At 34.4% G+C, this 19,342-nt stretch overlaps 1 protein-coding gene across 1 annotated transcript in view; it reads left to right on the forward strand.

Annotated features, from left to right (window-relative positions):
• Nucleotides 1-17,454, forward strand: part of LOC126887253 (pikachurin) — a 679,948-nt gene extending 662,494 nt beyond the window's left edge. The window contains exons 8-10 of the mRNA XM_050654668.1: nucleotides 8,513-8,847; nucleotides 13,625-13,948; nucleotides 16,579-17,454. Coding sequence (XP_050510625.1) covers nucleotides 8,513-8,847; nucleotides 13,625-13,948; nucleotides 16,579-16,843 — 924 coding nt within the window. The 3' untranslated portion in view covers nucleotides 16,844-17,454. The remainder of the gene's footprint in view (nucleotides 1-8,512; nucleotides 8,848-13,624; nucleotides 13,949-16,578) is intronic.
• Nucleotides 17,455-19,342: the final 1,888 nt, after the last annotated feature.

Genomic DNA, 19,342 nt, shown 5'->3' on the forward strand with positions numbered 1-19,342 from the left:
ATTATATGGACTGTTTGACTCAACTTTTCATGCAATATGAAAGTCTTAAGGTCATTTTCGCAAAACTTATAGTAATTTTTTTATTTTCGAAATTTTAATTTTATTTTGAAGTTTCCGAAGCAACAAAGGATCGGAATAAGATTTAAAAACTGTCATTTTAAGCCTTTGCCCATCTACTAAAAGAAGGGCACTATAAATAACATATTTAATTACTTTATTTTTACCTGTAGCGATTTAAACGAAGAAACTGCCATTTTGAAGCTTATTTGTTAATAACTAAAATGCTCGTCCGAACTGTAACGGGCATTTTTATATTTATAATGTATTAGGTATATAGTACCCAAAAAACCCATTTACAACCTGGCTGCTCAAGTGTCCCGAACATGGTATATTTTTGCCTTATTTCCCTGGCGTATAAAGCAAAGTGTACACACATTATGAACACACTGTATTATTTATTTTGCTAGAAAATTATTTTGCCGTAAATTTAATTACTTCTAAAATATATTGTACTACGTTGTTTTCAACATCAACCGATACAAAAAATATTCGTTTACCTATTATCACTTGTAACATCGTTTATTAAAATTTTATCCTGTCTAGATCAGACAAAATATTATTTCACATGAAAAAGTAATAAAAAACGTTCCAGACTTCAAAGCGACCAGTAAAATTTTTATTGCATTTGTTTGAACGCAGAAAGGACGATGTTGTGATGAAAAGTTCCATTTTTAAATTGAAATTGGAAAATTAGACACACTTTTTTAAACGACGCAGAAAGAGAGGGATCAGCAGATATTTCTGGAATGATATAAAGTAGTGATTCTGGATTATATTAGAATGATGATTAAATAATAGGTTTGAATTAAAAAGTAGTAATCTTTTTTATTTGTAATTATTCTGTCACAACTCTTCTTCTTCTTCTTCTTCTTCTTCTTCTTCTTCTTCTTCTTCTTCTTCTTCTTCTTCTTCTTCTTTAAGTGCCATCTCCGCGACGGATGTCGGCAATCATCATATCTATTCGGATCTTCATTTGATGTACATCCGTGCCATTCTCTCAGGTTGCGCAGCCACGATATTCTGCGTCTTCCTATGCTTCTTTTTCCTTGAATCTTTCCCTGCATAATCAATTGGAGCAAGTTGTATCTTTCTCCATGTGTATTATGTCCAAGATATTCTAATTTTCTTGTTTTGATGGTATTTAAGATTTTCATTTCTTTATTCTTCTTTCTCAGAACCTCTTTGTTTGTGACGTGTTCTGTACACGATATTTTCAGAATCCTTCTGTACACCCACAGCTCGAATGATTCTAGTTTTTTCATTGATGCAGCATTCAAGGTCCAAGTTTCCATTCCGTAAAACAAAGTCGAGAAAACGTAGCACCTAGCCAACCTAACTCTTAGCTCAAACTTCAAATCTCTTGCTCAGAGCACTTTTCTCATTTTGTTAAAATTTGCTTTAGTCTTTTCTATTCTGATTTTGTTGAGTGGTCACCTAAACTCTGCCATGTAAGGTTCTACCTACAATTTCCCAACCAATATGGTTGATGTCATGTGATGCCAGGGGTTAATCTGGAAATATTTGTAACATCCTTTAAAATCGGATAATATAATGTAACCCCAACTGTTTAAAATCGATTTAAGGGTTTTTACCCGTACATTTTGGTGGCTTAAAGCATGTAAACCTGTGATAACACTGATGATGGAGTATTGATTCCGAAAACGTTTTGTTGTGATACAGCCCTTTTCAGGGATTTTAAATATACCTTTTACAAGATAAGGTTTTTATTTTTTGTGATTTATGGTATACGTATATCGGGAATTTTTTTTCCTTGTGATATATTGTGATTTTGATTTCCTGTAAGTAATCTCCTGTGGAGTTGATCATTGTTCCAAGGTATGCATATTGGTCGACTCGTTCCATATTGGATCCGTTTGTAAAGAGATTCTCGTTATTCCTTTGAGTTTTTGATATTCTCATAAACTTTGTCTTCTTGCCGTTCATTATTAGACCGTATTCTTGTCCAAACTCCGCTATTCTGGTCACCAGCCTCTGAAGATCCCCAATATTTTCAGCTAAGATGACAGTGTCATCCGCATATCTAATGCTGTTAATGGGAACTCCATTTACTTTTATTCCAGCTATTTTACCCTCAAGAGCTTTTTCAAGATATCTTCCGAGTAGACATTAAAAAGAATTGGCGACATCACACATCCCTGTCTTACTCCACGTCTGATTTCAATTTCCTTTGATAGCTGATAGTTAACACGTAGTTTTGCTCGTTGTTTATAGTATAAATTAAATATAATCCTGAGGTCATTTTATCTCACATTGTGCCTCACAACTATTTGGTCGTAGCTCCACGTGGAAATTTGTTGGGTAGTTGGGTGGATTGAGTATCTCTGCCAATCTGTTGCCAATTCCAATACTGGATAAAGGAAGAGAAGGCAGGTTTACACCCTACGGATAGACTTAAACCAGACACACATAAAAACAAGATGATACTTCGGAACACGAATGATTTCATTCCGATGACCAACGCCAAAGAAAGGACTACGAATTTATGAAAAGTGGGACATATACTCCGCAGAGGCACGTGGAACGTGAAATCTCTAGCCCCAAGAAAGCAGGACATTATAAAAGAGCTTGTAGAAAAAATATAGACATATATGCACTAAAAGTGAAGAAGAAAAAATGAAAAGATTAAATTATGTTAGATGACTCTGGTGATTTATTTACAGTGGCATTCTAAAGACACCAGACCCAAAGAAGGAGTCGCCCTTTTGGTACACAGAAAATGTTTACACTAAGTACAAAATATAAACATATCTCTGCAAAAAAGTTAGTGTAAAAGTCAAACTGGATATCAAAAATCTGAATGTGACAGCAATCTATACGCCTGAGAAAAACAGAGATACCACCACAAGAGAAAACTTGTGTGACTCCTTTCAGACTGTAAATGATGAATATATTATAATCATTCATATAGTTCCAGGAACAAAACAGCGATATAATGAAAACATTAGAGGACATAGATCTATGATAGACTATATTAAGTTGAATAGAGAGTTTCGCTCGTCTCAAATTTTGGATGTAATTGCACTAACATCAGCAGAAATAGGAAGTGATCATAAATTGGTATTATGCAAAATCCGTATGAAAATTTGTGATAACAAAACACCAGAATACACCTCAAAGATAAAAATCGAAAGCTTACAGGATGACTGCACAAGATATATCACAGAAAGTGAACAAGGCTGGGCAAAAATGAAGTCTAATATCTTAGCCTCAGCCAAGGACGTTCTTGGTAATGAACGTTATGAAAGAAATATAAATAAAAATATATCGTTCCCAAGGCAACTAACTTGGTATTGTACAAAAGCAAGAAGCATGCGATAATTACAAAACCTTAAGAAATAAAACACATGCACTTGTAAGAAGAATCAAAATATAATCACTGGGAACGTTTTTAGAAAAAAAGAAGCATGATTGTTATGGTTTGCAAAATGAAATATGGCGCTTTATAAGAGCTCAAAGAACGGCGATTAAAAGAACGAAAATTTATAGACAAATATACATAGACTGACTATCTAAAAAAGCTCTATGCAGAGATATAACAAATGATGCTAAAACCAGAAACACCAGAAATTACTACAAATAAAGAAGTTGAAATAAATACATAGTAAGTTCGAAAAACAGAAAAACACAGTTCTGAAGGACAGAAAATCTGCAGCTCAGACGTGTTATTGTCTGCAGTATGAAACGAATTGCTTAAATATTGTGGAGTAGTAATGAAAAAATAATAATGATGGTAACCATCGATTTGACATGACATACGACATAGGACATAGTACATAAAGAAGCAGAAGAACAGGACCATATTTAGCAACAAAAGCCACTGACAACTTCAGTCCAAACAATTAGGTGGTATATAGGAGAGAGAGTATAACAATACCCATCTACAAGAAAGGCGTAAAGACATATCCTATGAACTACCGAGGAATTACACTACTCAATTCTACATCAAAACTGTTGACAAAAATTCTATCCCAAAAAATATACAAGAAAGTCGGTGTATCGGAAGAACAACAGGGTTTCCGCTCAAACAGATCTACAATATTTTCATCATGCGATAATTAGTTAAGAAATCAATAGAATTCGACAAGCCCATGATCATATGCTTTGTAGATCTGAAACAGGCATTCGACAGAGTACGATTGAAGGACGTGCTCACTATCCTTGGAAAGCAAAACATAGGTCAGAGGTATAGAAACATAATCAAAGAGCTCAATAGATCCAACAAAACATGAATAAAAACCAGACACGGGCTAACGGAAGAAATCTAAATCAATGTCGGCATTAGACAAGGGGACAGCCTCAGTCCATGCCTATTTAATTTAATAATGGATAAAGTCATAGATAGTGTTAACAAAATGAATCAGGGATACAAAATGGGTAACCCAACCATGAGAATACTTTGCTACGCAGATGATGCAATCTTAATAGCCGAAAACGAAGAGGATTTACAATGCCTACTACAAAAATTTAAAATAACCGCCGAAAAGTATAACCTGACACTATCCACAGAGAAAACCCAATCGATGATAATATCCAAGAACCCAATTAGATGTAATTAGTAGTGGGCGACCATATAATTGAACAGGTAATGGATTGTAGATATTTGGGTGTGGAAATATCTAGCGACAAACATCTGTGGCAAGAAACAAAACCGCAGGCAACGAAAGCAGCGAGAATATCTGGTTCCTGAGGGATATTCAAATTCAAATTCAAATTCAAATTCTTTATTTTCTTTCTGACAAACATAGTTTGTATAAAATTAGTCATAAATATACATTGCTAAAAACTAAACACTAAACTAGACTAAACAAGACTAAACAAGACATAAAATGAAATAAACTTATAAGCTAAATGAAATACAGCTAATATCTAAGATCTAAAAACTCTTCCACTGTATAAAATAAAACACTTTTTCACACAAAAATTGCCTAAGATTCCTCTTCAACACATTTATTGAACTGGTGGACTTTACATCTGTGGGCAAATGATTAAACACCTGTAGCCCGTATACCCTAGGCGATTTAAATTTAATGTTACCTTTTGAAAATTGTATATAAAGTTTATTACAATATCTGGTATTTAAATTATGCATATCACCACTCGTTTTAAACTGATGTAAATTATTAAAAATAAAAACACATAATTCAAAAATGTATAGACACGCCAATGTTAAAATTTTATATTTTTTAAAATATTCTATACAACTAGTTAGTCGGGAGACACCAGCGACACAACGCAATATTTTCTTTTGTATGACGAAAATACCGTTTGCATAACCAAACATACCCCAAAAACATATCCCGTATCTTAGCCTGGACTCCACGAGTGCATAATATATCATAATTAGCTGATTTTCCGTCAAAACATATTTTAAATTTCTAATTAGATAGTTAATGGAACTCAACTTCGAAACAACCGCTCCACAATGCAACTTCCAGTCAAAGCTTTCGTCGATCGTTATTCCCAAAAACTTGACTGACGACATCGTAGCTATTTGCATGTTGTTAAAAATAAACTGAAGATTTTGAAGATATTTTTGTTTATTGTGAAAATGTATAACTTGCGTTTTTTCTGCATTAAGATGCAACGAGTTATCACAAAACCAAGAATATAAAGATGAAAGAAAATCATTACATTGATGTTGTAGGACTACGTTGGATTTGTTTGATAGAATAATTGACGTATCATCCGCATATATAGTGAAATTTACCGCCCTGTCCACTTGTACGATGTCGTTAATGTAGACTACAAAGAGAATTGGTCCTATTATAGATCCTTGGGGAACACCCATGTTTGTAGTAACAAGACTAGATCCACAACTGGTTACACAATCGTCGATCCTCATCTGCAGGCTCACATATTGTTGTCTATTGTTTAGAAATGACATAATCCACTGTAAAGAATTTCCTGTAATACCTATCTGTTTTAGTTTTTTAAATAATATTTCATGGTTGACACAGTCAAATGCCCTACTGAGATCACAAAATATTCCAATAGGACATTCGCCTGCATCAATCAAACTGGTAAAATGAGCATAAAATGCATGGGCTGCCGTATTAGTAGATTTATTTTCTTGAAAACCATGTTGATTTATAGTTATAATATTATTGTTTTTTAGATATTCATTTAATCTCTTTAAATATCCATACTCAAATACCTTTGAAAATATACTGGGAATTGTTATAGGTCTATAATTGCTGACCAGTTTTGGATCTTCTTTTTTAAAAATTGGAACTACTTTGCCTGTCTTTAAGTAATTAGGAAAATCCCCATTGCAAAAAGACAAATTGGTGAGATAAGTTAAAGATTGATTATAAAAGGTAAAACCTTTTTCACCAAAAATGCAGGTATTTCGTCAAAACCACTAGAGGGTTTGTTTTTAAGTTTACACTGCAGGACTTCGATCAGTTCCTGCTCAGTAAATGGGTACAACTGAAATAAATTTTCAAGATCTGTAATAATTGACTGAATGTCTTTGTCTACTGTATTACATGGAATTTTCGACACGATATCAATGGGTGCGTTTTTAAAAAAATGTGTTAAAAGTGCATGCTACCTCTTGGGGATCTGTAATTATATTATTGTCATCATACATCAAACAAGTATTAGCATTGTCATTAGCACTTTTTGAAAAATCATTGACAATTTTCCACGCGATTTTATTAGGATTATCAGACGAAGTAATGATTTTCTGGTAATAATCTTTTCTTGTTTTGGTCAAAAGTTTTCTATGTTTTTCCTTTGTTGTTGATAAAAATCTCTAAGAATTGGTACTGCTCTTGATAATGCGTGTAAATTTCTTAATTCAAAACTCGATTTTCGCACTTCACTATTAATCCATTTATTTTTAGTTGTTTTGATTTTTTTCCTTGTTGATGGAAAGCTATTATTAAAATGATACAAAAAGATATTTATAAAAGCTTGAAATGCTAGATTAGTGTCTAAGATTCCATAAACACTATTCCAGTTTTCGTTAATGAGGTTAACGATAAAGTGATTTATCGAGTCCTCACCAAATTGTCTTTTTTGTATAAAGTATGACAATTCCGTTTCAAAGTTAAGTTCCACCAAAACTGTTCTGTGATCTGATACAGTGTTGTCAAGTACACATGACAAACCGGAGTTCGAGAAATTTACAAATACATTGTCTAATGTTGTAACGCTGGTATCTGTGACCCTAGTTGGCCAATTAACAAGATTAAAATTAATATTAAAATTCAGTAAAACATTGAGTAGACTAACATGGTCGTAAGTCATATTTCTGGTATCTACATTAAAATCACCACATACTACAAAACGTATATTTGGTTTATATAAATAATTATAAATACCTTCGAGGTTATTCAAAAAAACACTTAAATCACCAGGTGGTGATCTGTAACAATGTAATATAACATATGAGTTATTTTTCTTGTCTTTGAAAGAAATAATACAAAATTCAGAATGTTTATCAACACAATATTGCTTTATCCTAGAGTTGAGTTTGTTATTAAAATTAAGACCTTTTCGAACCCAAATTCCTACGCCTCCCCCTCTTATTGAGTTACCTCGCAAATAACAACTTGCTAGGATAAAACCTTCAATTTTGACGTTCCCAATAGAATCATATATAATATAATCTGGCGGAGTAAATATATGAGCACCGAAAGCAAAGTCCGCATTTATAAGAGATGTGTTAGACCCGTCCTGACATACGCAGCTGAGACATGGGCCGAGACAACAAAAACCAAACAAATAATGAGAACAACAGAGATGAAAACCCTAAGATCCATAAGAGGTATTACACTCAGAGATAGAATACGAAACGAAGACACATTGAGAGAGCTAGGCGTGCAAGACGTAGTGAGATGGACAAGAGCACGACGACACATGTGGAGAGACCACGTAGATCGAATGGACCCTGAACGTATGGTGCAATGGGTGAAAACACAGAAGCCCAACACCAAGCGACCCATAGGAAGACCCAAAAACGATGGTACGAGAGCTGAAGCACCGAATCTCAGCAGAGACTGTAACAGAAGAAACAGGACATAGTCTTATTACAAGAAGAAGAAGAAGAAGAAGAAGAAGAAGAAGAAGAAGAAGAAGAAGAAGAAGAAGAAGAAGAAGAAGAAGAAGAAGAAGAAGAAGAAGAAGAAGAAGAAGAAGAAGAAGAAGAAGAAGAAGAATTAGGTCGTAGTTAACGGGGAATTATATTGTGGGAGACCAGCCGTAACTTTCAAAAGGGTTTATTACAGTTGAACCTAACAGTTGCTCATTTAGAATGGTATTAGGGGCCTAAAATATTTTCTTGGAAACTCTTACGAAAATTAAAAAAATTAAAGACTAAAAAAGCCACGAACAAATAAAGTGGTTATAAAATTATTACTTATTTATTATTACATATAAGTATAGTTCTGTACGTTGTTCTGAATATCAATTTTATCATTTGTAGCTAAGAATATCCCGTACCGGACGCCTGGCTATCCTCTCAGTAGACAACCAACTCCCGACGGAAGTACTGAGTCCCGGCGCCTTCACGCAGCTTTCCTTACCTCAGAACCTCTATCTGGGTGGAGTACCGAACTTCGGCATTGTTGCGCCGCACATCAACGCAAAAACTTCATTCGTCGGTTGCATACAACAGGTAGAGATCAACGGAAAACCAGTCACGATTCTGGCGGAGGCGCTAGGTGGGGCTAATGTTGATAACTGTCCGCATCCTTGCGTTGCAAGACCTTGTGGTGAGGATGGCGAGTGTGTACCAGAAATGGAGTATTTTTCTTGCAAGTAAGTATGATTTATCTGCTTCACATGTTATAAGTTAAATTAAAAAAGAAAATATGGTAAGTATAGTTATAATTTTAATCTTTATTTTATATAATTTACCTGACGTATGCTTTATTGACTTCGAAAAAGCATTTGACAAGATACAGCACAATAAACTAATTAATAAAATCAAAAATGAATAACCATTTTCAATTTAGAGAGTATTTATCGTTACGAAGCATGTGACCCAGGTATGATGTTTTTCTTATTTTAATTGTGTTTATCAACTTTCTGCCATGTCCAATTCGCCTTAAAACTTCTTTAAGACTTTTCCAGTCCAAGGAATTTTCAGAGTACGCCTATATAGCCACATTTCGAATGCCTCCAGTTTTTTTACAGATTGGTATTTTAGAGTCTAAGCTTCTACCCCATATAGTAGTTGCGACTAAACATAACATTCGACGAACCTCAAGCTAATGGCCAAACTCAATTTCTTATTTGTAAACATTGACTTGTATTTTATAAATCCTTTTCGATATATTTCTATTCTGATCATTATCTACTCATCTTGATCTAATTGTGAGTTTATAATTGCACTGAGGTATTTATACTTGACCCTCTCTAGCTCTGAGTTGTCTGCCCCTCAAGTTTTCAACAGGGTTTTTTGAGATCACCATGTATTTGGTTTTATTTATATTCATTGTTAGTCCTATCTTTTTGCTTTCTCTATTAATGATTCTAGGAGAATTTGTAAATCGTCTATATTCTCTGCCATGATTGCGGTATCGTCTGCAAATCTTATGTTATTAATGATGCTCCCTCCAATCCTTACACCTTCAGTTCTTTCCCATAGTGCCTCCTGAAATATTAGTTGGGACTACACATTTAATAATTGTGGCGACAGCACGCATCCCTGTCTGACTCCTCTTTGAATTTCGACTTGGTTTGTCTCATTATCTTCCACCAGTGCGACTGCTGTTTGATTGTAGTAATGATTTTTGATTAAATGAAGTAAAAGAAAGCCGTCCTCACAATCATTTAATTACAATCACAATGACGACCGGTTTCCATCTCTACAATATTCACATCATCGTCAGGTCAGCGTTACAAGTGATTGAATGCTACAATTAAAAAAAAACAGAGTTGGAATAGTGTCTGGTTACACTAACAAGATGCTAATAAGAGAGCCAAAATTTTGAAGAGTATGTAAATATGAAATTTTAGAACAACAAACAAATACATATGCATGCACACCCATGAGCAAAACAAGTACTCATAAGCCCTCAAACACATGTAAATGTATGGGGTTTATGACTATTTACTGAAATTTGATCTACTTACATGCCGTTGCAAGGGATGATTTGTAAAGTCATCAGTAACATGTTTTCAAGTCCAAATTATGCTAGCAGGATAATCAGGTCAATAAGGGCTGGATGGGCGAAAATGCTGCTTAGGTTAACACATAATATAAAGGGGATAGTTCTTGAGGGTGGAGAGATCATGTTAAACAAAATAAAAAAGAAAGAAAGAACAAAATAAAAAAGAAAAAAAGAAAGAAAGAAAGAAAGAAAGAAAGAAAGAATTAAAGAAAGAAAGAAAGAAAGAAAGAAAGAAAGAAAGAAAACCAACAGTTCTTTTTAAGTTATTTTGTTTTTAAGTTAGAATAAGAGAAGATGTTAAATTGAAATTATAAAGTGCAACGGAATTAGGTTTTATTTTTATTTTAATTTATTACACGGAGAAACTATTAATTTTATTGTTATGTGTTATTAGTTGTGAAAAAGACAACGTTGGGATAGAACTGTTAATAAATGCAGATGAAGTGTTATTAACTCTGGTTATGCACTAGGTGCACTGGTTTTGAGCTGAGGGCAAAGGTCGACATTAAGAAAAGACAAATAGGTAGTAAATGATTGATTGTTTGCTCCCAGTAAAAAAACTTTGGGATGTCAATTAGTTTACCTCAATGTAGGTACCTGATACCGGAAAAATTTTTTGTTTAGGGAAAACAAAGAAGAAAAGAAATCAAATCCAAAATAGGTAAGTTGTAAAAAATTGGTTAAAACGGGAAAGATAAGTTAAAAGACAAATGTAGTTAAAGTTAATAGAAATATAAATATGAATTGAATTGTTTAATTAATTGAAAGTTGATGGAAATGCAGTAAATCGATAAATTTTTGATTAAATTAATATTATTGATATCTAGCTGTATATGCTTTAATGCATGTATGAGTTTACCATGTTGAACTTTGTCAAACACTTTTTGGAAATCTATCTAAGGAAAGAACGGACTAAGAAAACAAATATCAGAACAAATAATAGGCTGCTTTGAACACGTGATTCGAAGAAATGGTCTTGGAAAACAACCTGCCAATTGACGAATATTACTCGCCAAAGCATGTTCTGCCAATAGAGTGCTTTATCTTCTTCTTCTTCTTCTTCTTCTTCTTCTTCTTCTTCTTCTTCTTCTTAACTCAGGCGAGACTCGTTAGCCTCTGGCACTTGGTCATAAGACCTTTGTACCAAACCGTGTTCTTCTGCTTAATAAGTCCTGTGGCCTCAACGAAGGCCAACAGTTTTCTTATTGGTAGTTTTAGGATCTCTTCTGGTTCAAACCTCATTTGACCAGTGAAGTCCTGCCTTACATCACCTAGCACAATGCAATGGCATTGTATGTGTATGGCAGTTTCTTCTTCCATTTCGCACTTTCTGCACCAGGGTTCATTCACCTTACCTAGTTTGTATAGGTGATTTCTTAAACGCCAATGTCACCATTTCAGTGACCGTTTTGGTTCTCTAGATGGTATAATTATGTTAATCTTCTCAGTGAAGAATAGTTCTGGTGTCATCATATCTGAGTTCATCATAAAGATGGATTCCTCAAGTATAGTCCCAGTAATGTTTATGGGGCTAATCAATACATAATTTGGCCTCCAAGTATTGTTTGCTTTGAGTCTCAGGATGGTCATAAAGGCTACCGCCGGAATATATAATTCCAGCGGAGGGAGACCTGTGATAGCCTCTAATGAAGACGTTCCTGTACTATTCAAGGCTCCTGTTATATTTAGAAGCGCTTGTCTTTGTAGGGTGGTGAGCGAGGTCACACTAAATTGCAAAGCCTTCTTTCTCCACCAGAGTACTGACCAATAAGTGACTGTCGGTCGTATCACTGATGTGTACAACTAACATATCACCTTTGGTTTCAATCCCCAGGTTTTACCTAACACTTGTCTGTAGTTCCAGAAGAGTCGCTTAGCCCTATTGGTTATATTGGTAATATGAGTATTCCAATTGAGTTTCTAAGCCAGGGTTACCCCTAGATACTTAACCTCATTGGTTTCTTCCATTACCTCTCCAAATAATTTCAGCTCACTCTGTCCAGTAAGCTTCCTCTTATTTGTAAAGGCTGCCAGTTTAGTTTTAGAAGGGTTCACTGAGAGGTTCTCTATGTAGTGAAGGGCATATCGCATCTGATACGCAACAGTGCTGGGAAATTTTCCCCCAGTTACTATTACGATATCAACTGCGAAACCCTGGACCCAGATTCCTTGGGCGGTTAGCCCATGAATCAGATCATTGACAACTATGTTCCATAATGACGGTGACAATACACCGCCTTGAGGGCATCCCTTAGTTGCCCTCAGATTTATGGTATCTTCATGCGTATCTGTGGATATTATTCTGCTCTGAAGCATCTGAATAATCCACTCGCATGTTGTGTTGTTGATTTTTTTCCTCACCAGTGCGCTTTGTATAGACTCGATTGAGGTATTATCAAATGCACCTTCTATATCTAAAAATGCAGCAAGGGCGACTTCTTTCTAATGCAGACTCCTTTCGAGTTCCGACACTAGATTGTGCAGGGCAGCTTCACCTAATTTCCCTGCCTGATAAGCCCATTGCCGTTGGTGCAGTGGATTTTCATTTAAATTGTTTTTCTTGATGTGTTTGTTCAAGATTTTTTCCATGGTTTTTAACATGAATGAGGTCAGACGTTGGCCTATAGGATTTTGCTAAGGTGTAATCTGTTTTTCCTGGTTTGGAAATAAACGCCACCCTTGCTCTTCTCCAAGCTTTGGGAATGTATCCCAGAGCATGGCTAGCTCTAAATATTGTGATCAAGGGACCCATGATTATTTCCAGACCCTCCGGGAGAAGCTTAGGAAATATACCATCCGGTCCCGCAGTTTTATAAGGTTCAAAAGTTTCAATAGCCCATCTGACCTTGTGAGAAGCAAAGATCTCGTCAGAGGTCAGCCAGTCCCTTTTGGTTGGGCTATTGTTTGCTTGATGATTGTTATTACCAGTCAGTTGCGTCGACCCTGGAAGGTGAACACTTAAAAGATGCTCTACAGCCTCCTTCTCTGTTTCCGTATACTTCCCATTGGGCAATTTCATTGACTTGGGTTTTTTAATGTTATCTCTTTTGAGGATTCTGTTAACCCTGGCGCTCTCAGGTGCACTTTCAATGTTTTCACAGAATTCTCTCGAGGATCTTTCCTTAGCAAATTGGATTTTCTTATTATAGGTTTTCAGTTTAGCCTTATGTGCTTCCCAATCACCTGATTTCTTCGCCCTATTGAAGAGCCGTCTTGTTTCTCTTTTGAGATCAGAGAGCTAGATATTTGGGAGCTTAAGAAGTATTTGCCGAGAAATTTAATTTACGGGGGATGTTCTATACAGTTCATTTCGAATCCAGCAATAGTTGAAGGAAACGATTCAATTTAATTAGATTCATTTTGATCAAATTTGATTCGCAGGTTTGACCTTACAATTTATTAATTTTTTTTCCTTTTAGGTGTAAACCAGGTTACAGAGACCATCTGTGTTCAAGAGGCCCGCCGTTTTTCCACGGCACTAACAGCTACATCCATTTAAACGACATTACAACGATGGACGCTATCTCTACAGATCCTTTTGTGGTGAATGTCCGATTTAAGATTTCCTCCAAGTCCGGACTGCTTTTGTACGCTTTAGGAACTGACAGTTTTCTTTCTCTTGGACTAGAGAATGGAGCTCTCGTATTGCGGTTTAGTATTAAGGAACGAGGAGAGGAAATTAAGGTAGTTCACAATTCTACGACGGTCAACGATAAATTGTGGCACAGGGTAAAAGCCGTTAGGTAAATATACTGTTGATAATATTTGTATGCATGATTTTTTTTATTATAATGTATCTAGTATCTAGTAGTAGACCAAGAGGCAGCGCTGACAAATCTCTTTGAATTTACTAAAGCTAGATTTTTCATAGTTCATTACTGTGAGTGTGTAGAGAAACATTCTGCGGTCCGTCAAGCGAAACGTAGAACAGGGGTTAGTGAGAGGGTATCAAAGTTGCTTTCCTACGAATGTAATTAAATCCATTTACTAAGGCTGAAAATCAGTACACACATTCTAAATTAAATATAAATAAAAGTTATTATAGTCGGTCAGCTGTATGACGGGACAGAGCCGGTCGGTCGGTCCCAATAGTCGATTGATGAAATGAAACATTTTGGCTCGCAATTTTTTCGTCCAGCATGGATTTACTTGAAATTTTCACAGAAGGTAGGGAATAGCCCAATGATCATTTTCTATATCATGCCGCTATCATTTGCTAAAACCTTGGGGGTGGTTGCCACCCCATCTCGGGGGTGGGAATTTTTTATTACATTTTAACCATGTATTTCGATGGAAAAAGTAATTCTAAGAAAAAAATGTTATTTACATTTTTTTCGTAAATCTAATATTTTTCGAGTTATTCGCGCTTGAAAGTTTTTCGACGAAAAAATCGACTTTTTTAGAGGGTTTTTTGAGAATACCTCGAAAAATATTCATTTAATCAAAAAAACTGTAGATATCAAAATTGTATCTTTTAGTAATACAAATCAAATTGTTTTGCAAAAATATCTTTAAGAACAATACAAACCGAGATACGGCATGTTAAAAGTTAGCTTTTTTCGTGAAATGCATAATATGAAATATTCCAAGCCAAATAATGGGAAAAATTTGCATTTTTCGAGGAAAACTTGAATAATCTTTTTTCAAGTATAAAATTAGACCTTTCAAAAAAATGATAAATAGTTTCTAGCATGAAAATTAAGCGGCTTATACTCAAAAAAAATGTCGGTGCCTGCTTTTCTCTACGAAAAAATCAGTGAAAACAAACCCCTAACTACCTTCCTAATTCAAAATTGGTCTTCACCTTTCTGTAGTTCCTTTTATATTTATATTATCAATACACTCAAGGAGTTTGATCTATTTAAATTGCCTAATTTTGTAAAAATTTGAGTTTAAAGAAAAATTTATTTTTTGCAATTTGGTATTTTTCACATTTTACTTCAAAATATCTCCGAAAACACTGAAGATACGAAAAAAATTATAAACTACTAAATTATAGCTTTTTTAATGACTAAAATTTCCCCGTACATAAATTTTGATTACAGTGAATAATTAGCCAGATTTAGCTGATTAAAACCTCTATTTACCAGCAAACATCCCCTTATTCGAGCCCTTTAAACCCGCCCCAAGTAAAAACTAAGGGATCTTACGGAATTTAATTTACACAGTCTTATAGTTCTTTAAAAATCCTACAAACTAGTTTTTGAAGAAACTTTTTTAGAGGATTTTTTGAAAATACCTCGAAAAATATTCTATATATTTTTGGAGATAAAATTCTTTCGTCGAAAAATAGTTATTTTCAAACGCGGCTAACTCGAAAAATATTAGTTTTACGAAGAAAATGTAAAATACATTTTTTTCTTAGAATCACTTTTTCCATCGAATTACATGGTTAAATTGTAATAAAAAATTCTCACCCCCGAGATGGAGTGGCAACCACCCCCAAGGTTTTAGAGTATGATAGCGGCATGATATAGAAAATGATCCTTGGACTATTCCCTACCTTCTGTGAAAATTTCAAGTAAATCCATACTGGACGAAAAAATTGCGACACAAAATGCTTCATTTCATCAATCGACTATTGGGGCCGACCGACCGGCTCTGTCCCGTCATACAGCTGACCCACTATAATAAATAACTTTTATTTATATTTAATTTAGAATGTGTGTACGGATCTTCAGCCTTAGTAAATGGATTTAATTACCTTCGTAGGAAAGCAACTTTGATACCCTCTCAGTAATCCCTGTTCTACGTTTCGTAACTCACTTACGTTTCGTAAAAATGCTCACTACGCAACTCAAACACGGCGTTTTGGCGTGCGGCTTAGGAAAACATGTAAATCGGTTAAAAAGGAGAGCAATGGCGCAGCAGAAAAATAAAGGGATTAAGGTTTAAGCAAAATACAACATTATCATGTGGAATTTCATGTCCGTTTATATTTACAGGTTTGTGTTCCTCACGTTTGTTAGTAAATTCTATATGAACCGTTTTACCTTCATTTAGGGAGATTTTTCACTTCCTGGTCCAGTTATGGAATTTATTGACTGGATTTTGTAGACTAATAGTTGAGTCTATATGTTTTCCAACTGCCAGAATGGCAATGTCATCATCGAAAATGACTGCATTTTTGTCATCGAACACTATTATGTCATAAAATCCTTTATAAAAGGTATATTTGTTAAAATATATTTCCACGAGGAAATTTTTCCTCGTGGACTATTATGTCACTTGTGAATAGTAAATAGAGAACCGGCTCCATGATACTATCATGAAGAACTCCCGTGTTAATTTCGTTGAGGCTAGAATAAGCATTATCTTGTTTGACCTAAGCTTCTTTAACTTAAAAAAGTTTTTTAACATATTGTTTTTACAGAAGTGGATCTGCAGGTCTGCTGATAGTGGACAACGGACCAGCGATCACGCGCCAATCAGTAGACCTATCGAAGAGAAGAATCTTCAACCCGAAAGAAGAAGGCCTATACATAGGAGGCATGCCCCAGACCGCGCTCCAGACGCTCACGAAGTACACCACCAGCATCATAGGCTGCGTCGCCGATCTGGTCATCAACACCGACCTCCACCTTCAACTGATCACCCATTCGGAAATCGGCCACAACGTAAGTGAGTGCGAAGCATGAACGAGTCAATTAATAAACAAAAAAGTCAATATTTAGCGCAATTGAGACCAAGACGGCGCCCGAGTTGAGACTTCTAAAGAGGGGCCTAGATTTTTAGATGAAGTGTGAATTCTACTGTCTGGAACTTTTCCTATCTTCACTGACATTTGTGTGCTAATTGTGTGAACAAAAAACATAAGGCTGATTTACCGAAACAAAAATATTCTTTCTCAGATGCGGCAGTAACAACTGATAGTAGAGTAGCAATACCGACGTCTTAAGAAAGTACAGTCAAAAATCGTGACGAGACAACTCGTAACGCGACAGTTCGTAACGCCAACAATTCGTAACGGCGACACTTCTTAACGGCAACAATTCGTAACGGCGACATTTCGTAACGGTATAATTCGTAACGTCAAAATTTTCCAATCGAAATTACGTTTATCAATTTAACGAATAGTCCAAGTAATGAAGCTTAAAAGAGGACAAAACCTCGCAATTTTTACAGAATGAATCGATTTGCTTGAAAATTTGAGAGTAAGTAGTGGATAGTCCAAGGACCAAAATCTATATGATGCCGAAAGGCGCTTTTACCATGGGGGTGGTTGCCACCCCATCTCGGGAGTGGAAATTTTTTATTATATTTTGACCACAAAAGTTGGTAAAAATATTCATTCTAAGCAAAAAACATTCCATACATTTTTTTGATAAAATTATTATTTTTTGATTTATTCGCTATCGAAAGGGTTAGTTTTATATCGAAAAAATCAATGTTTTTAAGAAGTTTTATGCTAATAAGTCCAAAAGTTTTCGTTTTATCAAAACAACTTTACTTAACAAAAATGTTCCTTTTGAAAAAATAAACAAAACCGTGTTTTTTAATTTTCTTCAAGATTGATAATAATCGAGCTATATTTTATTATATGTTAGCTCTTCTTCGTCAAATGCTAAATATTGTAGTTTCAAAGTCAAAAGACGGGAAAACTATGCATTTTTCGAGAATAACTGATTCAAACTAATTTAAAGTATTTAAAAATATCTATCTTCAGAAATAAAAAAAGGCTAGCTTAAAAATTAAGTGACTTAATAATGAAAAGAATGTCAGTCCCTATTTTTTCACCGAAAAAGTGATCGGAAGCAACCTCCTAATCACCACCCTAATTAAAATTAGTCATTGACCTTATTTGGACTTCTTAATTTATGTATTATTAATAGGTTCTAGAAGTTTGACACACTTAGTATGATTAGTTTAAAAAAATGGAGTTAAAAGCGAATAACGAATTTTTGTAGTTTGGAAAAAAATGGCTTTATCTTCAGAATAGAAAGATGAGCATCAGAGATACGAAAAATGTTTAAATATGAAATTGTAGATTATTTAATTCCCAAGAAATTAGTTTGCAAAAAATTTTTCTACGGCAAAAATTGAGTGAGCTATTGACAAAACAAACTTGTAATAGCATGCAAAAACCACTTTTACCAACTCTTTCCATGTCACCTCTTTTTGCGACTGAGGATTTAAAAAAGATTTAATACTAATAGCCTTATAGACCTTGTAAAAATCTACATAATTCTTTTAACCAAAGTTTCTAAGATAAAAAAATAAAAAAGTTACGGTTAAAAAATCAGTATATTTTTTTTTGAAAAAAAAAGAAAAAATCCAATTTGAAGAATAACAATGCAAGTTAGCGGTGTTTTTAGTCAATGGACTTATTCATTCTTCTTTATTTATGTATTATTAATAGATTCTAGAAGTTTGACTGGCTTAGAATGATTAGTTTTTAAAAAACAGGAGTTAAAAGCGAATATCGAATTTTTGTAGTTTTGTAAAAAATGCCATTTTCTTCAGAATAGAAAGATTAGCATCAGAGATACGAAAAAATGTTTAAAAATGAAATTGTAGGCTATGTAATTCCCAAGAACTTGGTTAAAAAAACTTTTTTCTACGGCAAAAATTGAGTGAATCGTAAATGAGTATATTATCGAATAACATTGACTTTTTCGATATAAAACTAACAATTTCGATGGCGAATAAATCGAAAACTATTAATTTTATTAAAAAATGTATAGAACATTTTTTGCTTAGAATGAATGTTTTTATCAACTTTTGCGATCAAAATATAATAAAAAATTTCCACCCCCGAGATGGGGTGGCAACCACCCTCATGGTAAAAAAGGGCCTTTCGGCATGATATAGATTTTTATCCTTGGATTATCCACTACTTGTTCTCAAATTTTCAAGTAAATCGATCTATTCTGTAAAAATTGCGAGCTGAAAAGCTTCGGTTCCAGGACTAGAACCAGCATCAGGATAAACATTTTTAACACATTTCATATTTCAAAAATACTAGATCATTTGTAAAAGGTATATTGAAAAGTCCCTAAATAAGGGGTGATATCACATAACAGAACGTTTTAGAATTAAAAAAATCCATCATCAGTGTTTAAAAAAAGCCCTAAAATAAGTATAACCTAATTAATTAAGCAAAACGTCATTTGAAATGTTGACTAAGGTTAAAATGC

This window comes from Diabrotica virgifera, chromosome 6 (genome assembly GCF_917563875.1).
Source record: "Diabrotica virgifera virgifera chromosome 6, PGI_DIABVI_V3a".
Taxonomy (NCBI): domain Eukaryota; kingdom Metazoa; phylum Arthropoda; class Insecta; order Coleoptera; family Chrysomelidae; genus Diabrotica; species Diabrotica virgifera.